Source organism: Chaetodon auriga, chromosome 1, assembly GCF_051107435.1.
Source record: "Chaetodon auriga isolate fChaAug3 chromosome 1, fChaAug3.hap1, whole genome shotgun sequence".
Classification (NCBI taxonomy): Eukaryota; Metazoa; Chordata; class Actinopteri; order Chaetodontiformes; family Chaetodontidae; genus Chaetodon; species Chaetodon auriga.
Window position 1 is genome coordinate 17,722,535 of NC_135074.1, and position 16,392 is coordinate 17,738,926.

At 44.2% G+C, this 16,392-nt stretch overlaps 2 protein-coding genes across 2 annotated transcripts; one reads left to right on the plus strand and one right to left on the minus strand.

The window, feature by feature from the left end:
• The first annotated feature begins 1,037 nt into the window (after positions 1–1,037).
• On the plus strand, positions 1,038–8,634 carry cog4 (component of oligomeric golgi complex 4). Its single transcript, XM_076727492.1, has 19 exons — positions 1,038–1,208; positions 2,235–2,317; positions 2,417–2,531; positions 2,759–2,933; positions 3,207–3,400; positions 3,790–3,895; positions 3,981–4,138; positions 4,216–4,274; positions 4,366–4,490; positions 4,590–4,708; positions 4,848–5,014; positions 5,137–5,302; positions 5,679–5,741; positions 5,830–5,943; positions 6,132–6,224; positions 6,303–6,386; positions 6,470–6,571; positions 6,831–6,959; positions 7,585–8,634. The coding sequence occupies exons 1-19, from the start codon at positions 1,074–1,076 to the stop codon at positions 7,717–7,719; spliced, it is 2,322 nt and encodes a 773-aa protein (XP_076583607.1). The 5' UTR covers positions 1,038–1,073; the 3' UTR covers positions 7,720–8,634.
• Positions 8,628–15,694, minus strand: gnao1b (guanine nucleotide binding protein (G protein), alpha activating activity polypeptide O, b). The gene is made up of 8 exons (XM_076727503.1): positions 15,083–15,694; positions 14,892–14,934; positions 12,021–12,162; positions 11,546–11,706; positions 11,319–11,447; positions 11,059–11,188; positions 10,436–10,589; positions 8,628–10,329 (listed from the first exon to the last, which is right to left on the minus strand). Exons 1-8 carry the CDS (start codon positions 15,198–15,200, stop codon positions 10,142–10,144), a joined length of 1,065 nt encoding a protein of 354 aa, XP_076583618.1. The 5' UTR covers positions 15,201–15,694; the 3' UTR covers positions 8,628–10,141.
• Positions 15,695–16,392: the final 698 nt, after the last annotated feature.

Below are 16,392 nucleotides of genomic sequence, written 5' to 3' on the forward strand. Positions count from 1 at the left end.
TCCACTATGGTGCTGTGTCATTGTGGGATGTCCTGACATCACTGTGGCATCAGATGAATAGAAATTTGATCCAGGACAAACCTCTCCCTCCCCACCTCACCCTGCATTCACTTATAACTTTATATTTGTATCATAGAGTGAAGACAGATGCATTTCTTCTCACTCTTCAAATCCGCAGTATGGGATCAGGCTGTTTGCACAAGTTATCTTAAGTAAATTGTATCATTCAAATGTGTAAATTGGCAATTGATCAATATGCTGCCCTTAGAAACGATTCCATCAGAGGCTGCCATATACATACAACTTAACTGATTCATGTTTTCTACCTTTCTTTTATCTACCACTCTGCCCCAAGTTGTCGTTGGTGAGTGGTGTGATTATGAAGTTTAATTGGCCTTCCGACTTGAATTGTGTCCCTTTTAATAAATCTAATACCAATACTTCATTATCAAACAAGAAGAAGACCCAGGGTTTCACACTCAGAGGTGATGCGGGTTTTTTTTGTTGTTTTTTTTGTTTTTTAAATACTTGTAAACAAGTTATTCTTGTATTTCATGAACTGAAACAGCAAACCTGACCTATGATACTATTTTAGCACAAGATCACTGATTTGGCAGGTTAATCTAGCCCTAATTGAAAGAATGTGAATGTGTCAACACCACTAGTAGTCAGTTAATTAGATTTCTGTAAACTGGGTGTACTTTCAAATAAGATCACTTCTTTCTAGTGAATGGCTTCTGTCGCATCCTTGGATTGAATTGAAGACTGATATGTACAACAACGCATGCGCAAGTTTGGGGTTTTGTCCCCCAGATTTAGCTTTCTCAGGCAGTGCGCATATGCAGCTATCGCAAGCCCCACCATCAGAAAGTCAATGTGTGTGTACACATCGTTGATGATTAAAGATACTGTTTCGATCATCAGGGTTACATTCACCCAGCTTTAGGGCGAGAAGGCAGCGTGTCGTCGCTGTAAAACCCTTAACCTGCCAAGAGCCGCTGCCTGACAGGCTGAACCCAGGGTTTTCTTAGGATCGTGACGTCATCTCCAGCGTCCTGTCTCTGAGTGGGAAGATGGCTGACAGCGGCTCCGTGGCAGCGAAAAGATGCGACTCTGGCTCTGTGTCCTCCGTGAGTATGGAGACCATCTCGGCCCTGACGGAGCTAGAGGACCTGGAGAGAGTTTACCAGCAGCTCTGCGTGCAGGAGGTTCGTACAAACGACCGTTAACGGCAGGTTGACGTTTACGTTACACTCGCTGTCGTCATCCACGTCAACTTCCGGGACGCTGCTGACCCAAAACACTGCTGAGGCAAAGAACTCTACTTCGATCATTCTGATCAAATTAACACAAAATAATGAAACTAGTGACCAGTCCTTTCCGGTCAGGACAGGGCCACAGGGGTACAGAACACTTCACAACACCCAGCGTTACATAAATAGTTTCTCTGAGGGTGTTGGTCAGTATGTCTGCTTGTTCATGGGTCAAGAATTAGTCCCAGCTGATCTGTTTTAAAAGATGTTAACGTAGACACTATTGTCAGGTCATTCTGAAGATATACACCCTGCTGCCACCAAGGCCTGCTGCCATTTTCAGTAAGGAAACGTGAGAAATCAAACACACAACCCTGACAACTGGAAGTGTCACCCAGAGTGTGTCCATCTGCACAGACTGACATGACTGCTCTCCACTTCACAGCACAGCCGAGATCTGTACAGCCTCTTCCAGCTCTTAGTTCATCCATTATGAAAATCTGTTTTAAAAGACAGGTCTTATTGACTGGCAGATAATGAAATGAAGAAAGGCGGCAGTGGCTTCACAAGTCATGGGCCATTTGTTCAAAGTAAATGTTAATGCTGAATTCTGAAGAGCTCACTAGATGGAGCAAGTCACATATGAACTGACGCTCCAAAAGCCTGAATTTGCAAAGATGTGTTGTCCAAATGTGGCTGTGTTAATGGACTTGTTCAACATTTCCTGAGTGCTCTTGAACTACTTATACACCACAATAAAACATGTCTCCTTCTCCTATACCAGACCTCTGCATGCATAGCTTTATTTCTTTGAATTATTCATGTGTTTTGATAGAAAGTATGAAGGCAGATAAGGAAAACTGACATGTAGTAATGAGAAAATGTATTGAAGTTGTGTATATGGAATATGTGTGTTGTGTATGCTGAACATGTTGCTCAAATCAAAATGAAATTGATTGTCTTTTTGCTCCTCTAATACAGAAGGAAGTGGAGGCTGAGCTGGACAGACTGGTGGGCCAGGAGGGGACCATTCATACAAAGATGCTGGCGCTGCAGAGGATGGGGTACAGTTTGTACAGACTAGTGGAGTTTCAAAAGCACCTGATGGTCATCGTTTATTTGAGCTTCAGCCACTACAGTCAAACTGTCTCTGTGCTCCACAGGCCCAACCTCCAGCTGATCGGAGGAGACGCCAGTCAGCTGTCAGGCATGATCACGTTTACCTGCAGCCTTGCTGAAAACGTCAGCCGCAAAGTCAGACAGCTAGACCTCGCAAAGGTAAACACACACAGTTCCAGTGTTGCATCTGTCAAAGATACAGCGTCAGTTCTGCACCGTCAGGGGTGTAATGTGATTATTGCACTGTTTTCTTAACCTTTTTATTCATTTTCAGCGGTTGCTGACAGTTTATTTTCCTCTACAGGTTGTATTTATTACAAGAATGTTGTACTGCATCACTTACACTGATCTCTTGGTGTATATCTTATCTTATCTTGTTTTTGTAGACACGGCTGTATAACGTCATCCAGCGTGCTGATGATATCCTCGATTTGAAGTTCTGCACAGACGGCGTGCAGACAGCTCTACGCAACGAAGATTATGAACAGGCCGCTGCCCACATCCATCGATACCTCTCTCTGGACCAGTCAGTTATTGAGCTGAGCAGACAGGGAGAAGAAAGTACGAGGCCTCCAGTTCTCTGTTATAGTGCACTGCTCAGTATTTGACTTGTGTTTTTGCACAATTTTGACTTTGTCGCATCATTATAGGATTGTAGTTATTCCTAAAAATAAATTGGCAAGCATATTGGAAAAGCATCAAACATATTACTACTGTGACCAAAAGACCAAAAGATTTCACATTTTTCTCCCTGCACTTTAAGTTGCATCATGAATCAGCTGCAAAATGTCTGGGCTTGCACTGTATAACTGTCTACGCATCATGTGTGCGCAGGCAGTGCCGTGGATGCCAGTTTGATAATGCTTCAGGAGGCAGAGCAGAAGCTGAAGGTCATCGTTGCTGAGAAGCTGGATGAAGCTGTAGCTGCAGTCGATCTCGCTCAAGTCGAAAGGTTTTTCAAGATCTTCCCTTTGCTGGGCCTCCACCAGCAGGGCCTCGCTCGCTTTGGCCAGTATCTCTGCAGTCAGGTCAGTTGTTGCTTGAATATAATGTGTATTTTGGTGAAGATGAGATGAAGATTCTGGATCCAGACGCTGCTTTTCAATTGAAATAACAGATTTAGAGAATTGTGCAGTCTTGGTTGACGTACACACATTTTGAGGGCTTCCTATTATTTACTTCAGATAACATTTGCACTCCTTTTTGTTCATTGCGTTTAAATTCTATTGAACTAATAATGTCCTGATCCATATCCTGATGTTGCAGTCATTGTATTTGGTATAAGTGTGTCAGCTAAATGCTAAAATGAGTTCTATAAGAGCTGTTAGTTAGAATGAGAGTATGAATATAAATCTCTGTCCTTGGAGTTTGCTTTTGTTCTGGTCAGAAATGGTCACAGGTATTTTTTTTCACACAGCTTGCCTCCAAAGCTGAGGAGAACCTGGTCTTGGCTACAGGAGGAGACCTGGGCGAGAAGAGAGCCCCGCTGGTATTTGCAGACACTCTGACGCTGCTGCTGGAAGGTGAGAAAACGGCCCTGATACTCTGCCTGCGTATGTTTTCCTTGCTTGGAGCGGCCTCCGCAAAGGTGTCCGTGTGTGTTTACAGGTATAGCTCGCGTCGTTGAGACTCATCAGCCTATCGTAGAGACGTATTACGGTCCAGGCCATCTGTACACGCTCATCACTCACCTGCAGCAGGAATGTGACAGACAGGCCCAGAAAATAGTCGACAAATTCATCCAGCAGAGGGGATACCACAACAAGGTGTGTATGACATCTGAACTGCATGACTGTTTTCACTGCACGTCTGTACACACTGTCAACTTGGTTCTCTCCTGCAGTTTCAGATTGTCCAGAGCAGCATGATGAAGAGCGTCCCTGGGGAGAGGATCGAGCCCAGGTATTTCTGGTTGTCTCAGCACCATCCTGCTGCTCCTCTGTGTTTGTCTCTGTGGCGATTTTTTTTTATGACATATGTCTTCCACGAGCAGGGAGCTGGACCCTGTACTGACAGAAGTGACCCTGATGAATGCGAGGGCAGAGCTCTACCTGCGCTTTTTACGTCGTCGCATGCTGGCCGACTTCGAAGTTGGTGATGCTCAGAGCGTCACACAGGGTACTTTTATATGTGCATGTGGTGATGCATACACTGATGCCTTTTTGAGATCTAAAATGTCAAATATCAACGAGTTTGTTTTCTCTACTTTTTTAACAGAGCATCAGCAGAACGTGGAGAAGCTACTGAAACACTGTTTGCTGAGCAGGACAATGCAGGAGCTGATTGGCTACTACATTCCAATGGAAGAGTACTACATGAGAGAGTCTGTCAACAAGGTTACTTACTCTCTGTTTTATGTAGTATTTATAGAGTATTTGTATATTAAAGGGGAACTCGACCAATGTTACACTCCAGGTAACACTGTATTTATTCATTAGAACCTTTAACTAAAAAAAACTGAATGTTGCTTCTCAGGCTGTTACTATGGATACATATGAAAAGGGTCAGCTGACCTCCAGCATGGTGGACGACTGTTTCTACATTGTGAAGAAGTGCATCAGTCGGGCTTTATCCAGCTCCAGCATCGATTGCCTCTGCGCCATGATCAACCATGCTAACTCTGTGCTGGAGTCTGACTTCAGGTGCTCACTCTTTCACTTTCCAGTTGACAAATTCAACACTTGTTTCTTTTATTTCAACACTTTTTCACATCTGAGGCAATCGTGTGTGCAACCTTCTTGCCCCGTCTCTCTCCACCTGTCAGGGAGGTGCTGTATAATAAGCTGCGGCAAGGCTTCCCAGCTACGACGCTTCAGGACATCCAGCGTGGCGTCAGCAGCGCGGTCAGTCTGATGCAGAGCAGCTTACAGCAGGGCAAGTTCAACACACTGGGCATCGAGAGCGCTGAACATGCCAAGGCTGCTTTTCTGGTAAAAAGCAAAAACACACACACACACCCATATATCCCTGCCTCGCTCTCAGGCAGCATCTGATTGGCAGTAATTGTTGGCAGACTATGACAAAAATTAAACATTCAAGTCTTTTTGTAGAAGGTAGATTTTAGTGAGGAATCAAATGCATGAATACCCTCCTCTAATTTAAGTGAGGTAAGTAGTGCTTTAATTTTTAAAATGGCTCTCAGCTTAAAGGAGCACTACCTCAAAAACCTTTTAACCTGTTTGTCAAAAGAAAAACTGGAATCAAGAAACACATAAAGGGTTCGTACCCACCAGCTGGGGGGACTGAATCGTACCGTGCCGTCAGCTCTGAGAATCCTTCATTCACACTCTTTTCTTTCTATCTCAGGTGACTCTGAATAACGTGGAGGTGTGTAGTGAGAATATCACAACTTTAAAGAGGAACCTTGAGGTAAGTTTGGCACTCTGCATCTCTCCTATTCATTTATAGTTTACCTCATTGCTCGGAAATGTACTCTTTTATTTCTCGCCCCCTGCAGAACGACTGCTCCAAGTTGTTCAATCAGGGCGCCGGCTCTGGCGAACAAGCCAAGATTGAAAGCTGTTTGTCCGACCTCGTCAACACATCTACCAAGTTCAAGGATCTCTTACAGGTTAGAGACACGCATACAGTGATCAGCGCTTGGCAGCTTAGAGTTGTGTGTGTGCTTATTTACAGTAGGAACAAAGCAACAGGCAGCAATTCTATCTGTGTTCTTAAAGGGCGAGGTCTTGTAAATGTATGTATATTAGACCCTCTCGTGGTAAAACTATCATGCTCTGATGTGGCTGTATTTCACAGGAGGGCCTGACTGAGTTAAACACAACGGCCATAAAGCCTCAGGTCAAACCCTGGATCAGCAGCTTCCTGTCCATCTCACACAACATAGAAGAGGTAATGTTTCAGAAAAGTGAACAGAAATAAATCCGAGGTCATGAAACATGTCGCTGTAACTGCTGGTGTCCCTCACAGGAGGAGTTTAATGATTACGAAGCTAATGATCCCTGGGTGCAGCAGCTCATCGTTAACTTGGAGCAGCTCATGGCTGAATTCAAGGTATCTTGTATTTCAGCTATGATTCCAAATGTGTATGAATTCCCCCTCCTATTTTTTTAAACCTCTCTCCATCTCCTCTCCAGACAGCCCTCTCTCCTGTCATCTATGACACACTGACCAGCCTGATGACCAGTTTGATATCCATTGAAATGGAGAAGACTGTCCTGAAATGCTCATTCAGCAGGGTGAGGAGCCAGGCTCAGCCACAAGGTGGCACTGAGCATCCTGTGCATCACTTCACATCACATCACTGACACACGTGGTGAAATGCCTCAAGCAATGATTTATAAATGAGTCCAGAAAGGCCTGCAGGAGAGGATGCATCCTCTTTGCACGATAGCATCATCCTATTTTGAGCTGCGTGTTTACAGCGAGCCTCTAAATAAATTCTTTTGTTTGGTACAACATGAGGTCCATTCACTGTCCCTGATCTATTTGTTGCAGCTTGGAGGGCTGCAGTTCGATAAAGAGCTTCGGTCTCTGGTGGCGTACCTCACCACCGTGACCACCTGGACCATCAGGGATAAGTTTGCTCGTCTCACACAAATGGCCACCATCCTCAACCTGGAGCGGGTAATTTAGATCATTTTACACACACACATACACAGAATATACATCTGTATAAAAGCTTATTTTATGTGTTTTAATCTGAACATTTATGGCCCTTTACAGCTGTGGTGGAACGTAACCAAGTACATTTATTTAATAGAACTTTAGGTACTTGTGCTTTACTGGAGAATTTGCATTTTGTGCTACTTCTACTCCACTACTTTTCAACTGGAAATGTCATCATGTGTACCCCTGTACAGCTTTAGGTACTAGATACTTTACATATTAAGATCAAACACGATGCACTGTTATAAAATAACTACTGACAAGATGTAAAATAGCTGCATTAACCTTGACCAGCCGCAATAGTAAAATGGGGCATTCAGGTGATTTTGAGTCTATAGATGCTGACCATGAAGTAGTGTACAATGGTAATTACACATTAATGCATCAATAATAACAACCCAGTAATATGGTTTATAATAGTTTAACACTCACAGGGGTGATTTTCTGCATTATGAGGATGGAGCGAGGTCACCACTTTGTGAACACATGATTGTTTAAAGGATGTTACTGCATGGACATTGAACATTTAGCAACAAAAACGTCTAATTTTTACAGTATGATATTGCTACTGTTTCTGCTGCAGGTAACTGAGATCTTGGATTACTGGGGCCAAAACTCGGGTCCCCTAACATGGCGTCTGACCCCGGCAGAGGTGCGACAGGTTCTAGCGCTGCGTATAGACTTCAGAAGTGAAGACATCAAGAGGCTGCGACTGTAACTCATGAGCCAGAGCACTGGCTATCAGCGACTGCCGCGCAGTACCCACCTTTTGATGCTTTTCACTGAAGAGCTTTGCACAATCCAGGTTTAATCCACGTTTCTGTAAATGGACGTGGGCAGGATGTGGGCATATGGCCGGGGATTCTTTTTGTCTGAAACAAAAATGAACATTGCTCATCCTGGAGATTTCAGTCATGTTTCTGGGGTCTGCCTTCTGCTCCACATCCGGCTGATGTCAGTCAGAGTTATAGCTCAGCTTTTAGGGGCATGGTTTGTGGTTACATGGCAGAAATGGTGATAAGAATGATCTGTAAAAAAATGACAATATTCTCTTTAATGTGTAATTAAAAAGTGTAATTGTGTCACACTGGGAGTTCCAACCTTTTAACCTGTAACTGGAAACGAGGACACACTGGGACTGAGGAGCAGAGCTCTGCGGCTGTCAGTGAAACAGAGCAGTAATGAACATCATACCCATTAAACTGACAGAAGCAGGTCAGACAGCTGATCCAGCCTAGTCATTCAATATATGAATAGCTCCTTGTCTGTGATGATGGAACACTTTTAACCTAATAAATTGAGAGCCACTGTGCAACGCCTCTGATCCCTGCCATCCGCCACATCTCACGAAGTGCTGCCCTATTGCCATGCAAGACCTGTTCCCAATCTTTTATACAAATTTCTGACACTAAATACAAAGCTGTGTTCACCAGGCAATGAAGCATTAAAAGTGTTCCATTCTCATAATGTTCAGCCTAATTTCCTCATCTAACCTCAATTCTCTGCACAGATTAAAGCTGGTCAGGGTGTATTTAAACTTTTGCTGAGAGGACAGCTCCGCGATGGTGCAGTTTGTCATCAGCCCTCTTCTCCAGTGTAATCAGACTCAGACGACAGATGCAGGAATAGTTAGGAAAAGTGTGGCTTTAATGTAAACACAACATTCGATTGGCTCAGCACAAACATTCCACATGAGAGCAACCAATAAACTACCAAATAGGATGGGGTGCAGCACAAAAACATTCACAGTAAAAAAAAAATCTGGTATAATCATAATATATATACAGTACGGTGCTTTTAAGGTGAAAATGGAGATAGGATATGGGGATTGATATGTGATAGATAAAGAGTATACAGGGATGGGAAGATGAGTTTCTGGGTGCACAGGTGAAAATGGAGAGCTGTACTTTTTCTCTGTGAAAAGAGAAACGTGACAGGCAGGGGAATAATGGTTCCCTGTTTACTGATCAGAGGAGAAGAGGGTACAAAAACCCCCAGTTCCCCAGACAGAGGCTGCCTCCAGTGATACTGTTCTCCTTGTGCAGTGTTCTATTTCTACACAGAGTCACATCGAGGGGTAAAGCACCACACAAAGAACAAGATGTCACTGGAGGGCCGCTTTCCACCATCTGAACCGTAGACAGGTATCGGTGTTCCCCCAGTGTTTCATGTCAGGAAATAAATATGTGGCACGGGATTTCAGGAGGTAGGAGGAGGCATGTAGGGCATGAGGCTTAAATAAATAAATCATTCGATGATAATAAAAGGTTATCTCTGTTACTTAAATAATATTAGTTGATAGTATGAACATGAGCTATGATTTATGATCCTAATCCCCTATCTGTCATTGTCAGATGGTTGGCACCGATATGACGTTTTTTTGAGATATGATTGGCTGATAGGCATTTCCTCACGCTACAGGAGGCCAATGGTGATGGGCAGCCATTCTGAACAGAAGAATCCTCTCTTTCATTATGTTTTAAAGCAAAAGAGAAAACAGAGAGGGAACAGACCTGCAGGCTACTCAGTCATGTGTGGGTCTGAAGGAGAGGGGAGCTTTATCCCTTCTGAAAGTTAAAATAGCCTCCTTCCCAACCATAACCCTCAGCCACGAGTTCAGCACCTCCCCAACAACATCATCATCTCCACCTTCATACACACAGCAGCTCTTCAAACGGAGCACAACAGGCTATATTCAGTACAGATATAAATGCCTCGAGACTCGCACAAAAAAATGTCACATAAAAGATGGGACAATATTCCACACCGTGGTTAAAAGTGGCATTGCACACTCCTCGCGTTGCATTTCTGGGCTTTGAGTTGTGCAAAACAAGGCTCCAGCTGAATATACCCCTGGTGCTGCCGCTTCTGACCTCAACAGTTGTTGACACAGTCATCAACAGAACACGAAACATTCAGTTCAAAAACACATTTTTATAAGACAAAACCGGGGTTGTATAGTGAAATCAAAATAAGAAGAAGGGAACAAATCATGGCAATAATCCAGTGTGGTGTCTGACGGCAGCTCTTTGGGTCCTTTTGGACGTGTAGAATTACATATTTATGTGTTTAAGTATCATCAAAATTATCATTATTAACACCTCATACTCTCCATGACAACCTCTGTGCTTGGCCAGGCCTCAGTATAAGCCACACCCTCTAAGGTTGTTTGCAATAATGATGTCAGTGACGGCATCAAACACTACCTGGATGTTTCCTGTGTCTGTGGCACAGGTCAGGTGACAGTAGATCTCCTTATTGGGAGAGCGGTTCTTACTCTCAAACTGAACCTGAATATATGCAGTAGCATCGTCGTAAGTATTAGCACCTGGAGACAGAAGGAGGAAACGGAGAGAGGAGAGAGCATGAGGGACCGACATTCAGCACTCTGTTCAAGAAGAAGCTCCGCTGGGGAATGAAAGTCGCGGACTCACCTGTGTATTCTGGAAAACAGATCGTCAGCGGTGACTTCTTGATCTTCTCAGCGAACAGATCCTTCTTGTTGAGGAAGAGGATGATGGAGGTGTCGATGAAGAACTTGTTGTTACAGATGGAGTCAAAGAGCATGAGCGACTCATGCATGCGGTTCTGTGGGAAGTACGAATACGTGGTCAGGTTCACATTTTTCCTGTTAGCCCAACCTTAGTGGTAGTTTCACTCCCTCTCCTGGAAGAGGGCTCCCTTGTGGTTGATCCCTCTTTCTTTACTGTTAAAGGACATTTTTCATTATGTAAATCAGGGGTCTAAGGATAGAGGGTGTTGTCAAAATTGTGAAAGTGAATTGCCATTGTAGCTGTCAACCTTTAGGATTTATTTATTTTGTTGGTATTTTGCCTTCAGTAGAGAGATAACAGTAGAGATGCAGATGGGATCTGGAGAGGATAATAGAGAGCTACAGAGGTCCAAAGTGAGGATGTCAGTGCAACAAAGGTTCCTGTTGATGTTGCAGATATAGCATATGTATGCGACCCAGGACACCCTGATTTCAGCCTTTAACATCACTCAAAGCCCCACCCATGAATTGTGATTCAGACAAAATTAACCAAGCTATACTTACAGTTGTTTCATCTTCATGGAGCACCTGGTCGTATCCACTCAGAGCAACACAGAAGATAATGGCCGTCACATCTTCAAAGCAGTGAATCCACTTCTTCCTCTCTGACCTCTGACCTCCCACGTCAAACAGCCTGGGAAAAGGTGCAAGAAGTCAGCGCAGACACAGAGCTGCACACCCTGAATCCAATCTCAGACAAAATGCCAACAACAAAGGCCAAGTCATCATGAGCTACGACGCTGCAGCGACTCCATGGACGGTACCTGAAATGGAGGTTTTTGAAGGTGAAGTGGGTTTCGACGATACCAGTGGTCTTCACTCGGGTTCTCAGGATGTCCTGCTCTGTGGGCTGGTAATCTGCTGCCCCGATCCGGTCTAGACTGTCCAGGTAACTGATTACGAGAGGAGCAGAGATCAAGAAGAATGTGGGTTAGATGACAGGTGTTTTTTGTTAAAATAGGGGCTGTTATAGTTCTTCTTGCTCACTCACTATTGAGCAGAGTCGTTGAGTTGGTATTCCCGGGCACGGCTGAAGCACTCCTGTGTCCCAGCATCAGCCCATACACGCTTCATTGCGGTAAGAAGCTCTGCAGAGTACGGCTCTGTGTCCTCCATACGACTGACCACATCGCAAACCAGCTTAGCATCCGCCTGGACAAATACATTTCATGAGACCAGGGAAAGAGGTGCAAAATTACATCTGTTCATTTATTATTTATCACCTGTTGTAATTCAATTTTCTATTCAAATTTGTCTAGCATCCAGTCCACGTGATGACTTTATCAGACATCTTAACCCAAGGAGATATTGTGCTTTATAGCAGCATGAGAGAAACAATCTCCTGATCGAATTCTTCTGATAAGAGAACCCAGTCTTGCGTTGGCACTGTCACATTTCAACCCCTAAAATCACAGTTTCTTGCCAATCTGTCAGTGAATGTGAGTGAATGTGAATGTAAGACTAACTTTTCTGTCTTTGTCTCCAAACTCGATGCCCAGGGAGTCCATGGCTCGGAGGATGGCTGCCAAGCTCTGGATGGTGTTGCTGTAGACCACAGGCTTATACTGCTTCACGTCATCCCCAGAAAAGCCATCTTCATGGATAATCCTGCATGCACACACAGATATTACACACAAGCATGGACTAAACAGAAAAAGTTGCACATATCCATATGTTCCCACAGACCCAAAGATTTGTCTTTTCACATTAAAAGGTCCACTGTGTGAGCCAGGTGACCCCTGCCTTCATGGCATCAAACACAACACAGATATCTTATAGTCCTCTCTCTCTCTCTCTCTCTCCTTCCTGTTATCTCTACCTAAAATGCATAATGGGACGGGAATTGATCACATTCTCAGTCTGTGATGTGTAATTGGTCAGTAATGTGATATCTAAGCCATTTATAATTTATGATGGTCAATGGAGTGGAATCAGTCAGAGGACTAATCAATCACACCACACAGGACTCGGCTGTATGATTTAGTACAACACAGTTTAACTCCTTATAATCTGGCCAACATTAATTAATTATTCATCGGCACTCCCTCACGTTGACCTAATGCACACTGAATCTATAAAATATCAGTCATAACCTCCTGAAACTGACCTGCAATCCACATTTAAGCATCAGCAGCTTCTCGTCGCCTCCTTTGTGATCAGTGATTGTTTGATGAGGAGAATAAATGAGGGATGATAAGGGATTTACCTATATTCATCTCATCAGTGCACGTTATGAAAACATTTTTTATAAGAGAGGTTGACCATCTCCACGAACATCAATCCAACAGTGCAGCAGGACCAACAGTCCGAAACACAAAGGTATTAAATTTACTCTCATGTAAGACAAGGAAAACCATAAAATCCTCAAAACCATCCCAGCATCAAAATGGTTGCTGATTATCAATTAATAATATCAGCTCTAAAATAATTGTCACCATTGTTCAGGCGTGAGTCGTGTCAGGATCTTGGTGGTCTGCCAAACATTTTCCCAGGGGAAGCCCTCAGAGAGGAGGTGTTTTTAGTCTATATTCTGTGTGTTCGGTGTGCGCCAAATGCGCATAATTAGGGCTGATAAGTGAATGAGTCTCACGAGCTGAAGACAGAAGTTCAAATTAATATACAGTTAAAGCTGCAACTAACAATTACATTCATTATTGATCAATCTGTAAATTCTATTCTCGTTTAAACTTAAAAAGACCAATCACAATTTCCCAGAGTCCAAGGTGACATTTTCAGATTTGTCATTTTGTCAAACCAACCGTCCGAAACTCAAAGATATTCCACATATTATTCATAGGGAACAGAGACAGCCAGTACACATATTTAATAAAGTGAATTATTGCCACTTTTGCTTAAGAAATGGAAATTTACGATTAATAGATTATCAAAATAGCTCCAGCTTAATTTTTAATTTAGTGGACCAATAATTTCAGCTCTATATGACACATGTGCATTAATAAAATCTGTTTAAAAACTGACCAATCACAGTGTCCAAAAACAGAAAAGTGTAGAAATAGACACGACTGCCATTTCTGCAAATGAGTTAGTATACATCAGCCATCAGTGAAGTTTCCTAAATCTAAATCTACTTTGCCAAATCTACTTTAGTGTGTGCATCTTCTCAGCTATGGGACTCGTTCACCATGGGTTACATTTTCTGACTATTTTAAGGCTTTCAGAATTTATTGTGGCCTTTCAGACTGTCACTCACACTACAAGGGAAGTGAAGCTACATCAGGCTGCACTCACAAAACTACTGCAGCCAGGCCTGGACCAAACAATATAGACACTCTCAGCTGTTATACTAACCTGCACAACATGTGATGATGATGAGTGGAGAACATCAGGGCAGGCCACACTAGATTTGCCCACCAATACCTAAACTTTATGACTCACAGTGCGTAGTAAAACTCATCCAGCTGCTGCCTGCTTTGGCTAAAACAAACCCTGAAAAGGGTTTGTAAACACTATTTGTCCCAGTGTCTTGTGTACAGGGCATAGCAGCAAGTAAATGGACAGGCAGAGACCACAGGGAGGGTTAGGAGGTGAAGGCAAGAAGAGGAAGCAGGGCAAGGAGGGAAGGAGGGAGGGACGGAGGGAGGGAGGGTGCAGTCAGTGCATTGCAGGCCGGGATGCGCTGAGCAGGACGGAGAGGCAGAGAGACGCACACCGCTACCCACAAGAGTGGGAGAGATGCTTCACAAGACAAAATATACAATGGACGGTGCGTTTTCCTGACTGAAACGTCTAGAAACTTAACTAAGAGGTTTAGGGGAAATAACAACAGTGATTTAAAACATCAAAGAGTGATTTAGCTTAGACAGGAGAAGGTTTAGATGTGGTTTTAGAAGCCATATTTCTGCGTAAATCCGCTTTATAGGCAAAGTACTCCCGGCGATATCGGGCACTTAAAGCCATTAAGATTAAAAGCAGAGGTATTCACTAATGGAGCTGTAGTGACCTCAATGTAATTCACACACACACACACACACACACACACACACACACATGCGCGCACACACGCGCGCACAGAGGAACAACACCCACATATCCCCTGTCGCACACTCCCTGTAGTCAAGCAAAACCCTCGTTAACTACATTTCAGCACCGAGGCAGTGAACAGCACCCTGGGACGCACCGGTGCGGCCTCCGCAGCCTCACTGTCGGTCTGCAGGAGGTGCTCGAGTCACCGGCACTCCTCCGGGGCTACGGCCTCTCGAAACATGGCGGCTCAACCTGCCTTAGCACAGATAGGGGAGGCGCAATCTCGGGCCTTTTACTCTGCCTGTGCCCGAAGAGTATTCAACTTAGAAAAAAAAAGAAAAAGACACACTTACTTCATCTGTTTGACGATGGTGCTTTTGCCGGACTCTCCGCCGCCTGTAAAGAACGGAGGGCAGAGTGAGAGCCGGCAGTGAAATCAGTACCACGGAGAGCACCTCCGCCCCATGCAGTCCCACCACAAGCAAACCGAGCCGTGCCGCGCCTGGGCGCAGCAGCCCCGCGGCCGGGGAGGCTCGTGTCTTACCGAGCAGAAGCAGTTTGACGTCCTTGGCGGCGACCATCCCGTCCTCTTTCAGGTTTTTCTCGATGGCCTTGCTCCGGTCCAGAGCTGCGCGCTCCTCGGCGCTCAGTGTACATCCCATGTTTCCAGGCGAATGAGCAATCCCGTCGTCTCTCCTGTCCGCCCTGTCCCTCGCCGACTCTCAATCAGTGCGTTGTCTCTCGCTCGAGCTCTCCTCCCGCGCTGTCTGCTACAGCATTAGGCCCGGATTGAGGGCAAAACAGAGCCGGGATCCCGAAAGGTCTTTTCTCCGTGACTCTGTATGTGCCTCTCTCGTTCCGTCTCTTCTCTCAGAGGGGACTGGGGGGTGGGGTCGTTGTGCTCGAGCCTGCGGGGTTGGGGTTGTTGTTAGGTGGGGAGGGGGGGCCTTTCTCTCTCTCTCTCTCTCTCTCTCTCTCTCTCTCTCTCTCTCTCTCTCTCTCTCTACCTCTCTCTCTACAGGGCGGCGCTGGTGATGATGACAGCGAGCGCGAGCGATTTCATCGTATCTTTTCACGAAGGCAGGCAGGAGGGGCGCGAGAGGAAGAGGAGGGAAGCAGGGCTGGCTGCGCGAGACTCACCTAACGCGGACAGTCTTGCTTACGTCAGAGCAGCCGAGCTTTAATCACGTCCTATGAAAGATTATTCAAATGAAAGAGCCGTTTAAATGGCAAATGTTGCCCTCTTGTCTCTCGGTATTAGTGGAAATTGTGTTGTTGAAAGATTAAAACGCCACAACAACCTTCTTCTATTCAACACAGATTGACGTTTAACAACAAAAATAGGCATAAAGCACACAGGGATGGTGGTGGACGAGGAGCACAACATCAACCGGTTTTTTTTTTTTTTTTGTAAATTAGCCTACATAGAAATATAGTGGGACAATCAAACACAGTGGAGGAGGCAGCCTGTTCACATTGACTTACAATGTAGCGTTAAAATACACAAATACATGTAAAGGTCCAGCATTCAAAATGTTACTTTTGTGATCTAGCCTACATGAGTATTAACCGTAAAATGTACTTAAAATATCAAAAGTTAAAGTGCTTATATACTGTTTGGTAAATTAATCTAGCAATGCTTTGGAAAATATTTGATCATTAAAGATTTTAATAACTTGATGTACAAAATAAGAATTAATATAGTGAATATAGTATAAAGTACAATATAATGAAAGTCCTGACGTGAAGTACAAGTGCCTCAAAATTGGATTTACATGTGTACATACATGTACAGTACATGTGTTTTAAATTATATTCCACCATTGGCACATGTGTTGTTATGTATTATTCCTA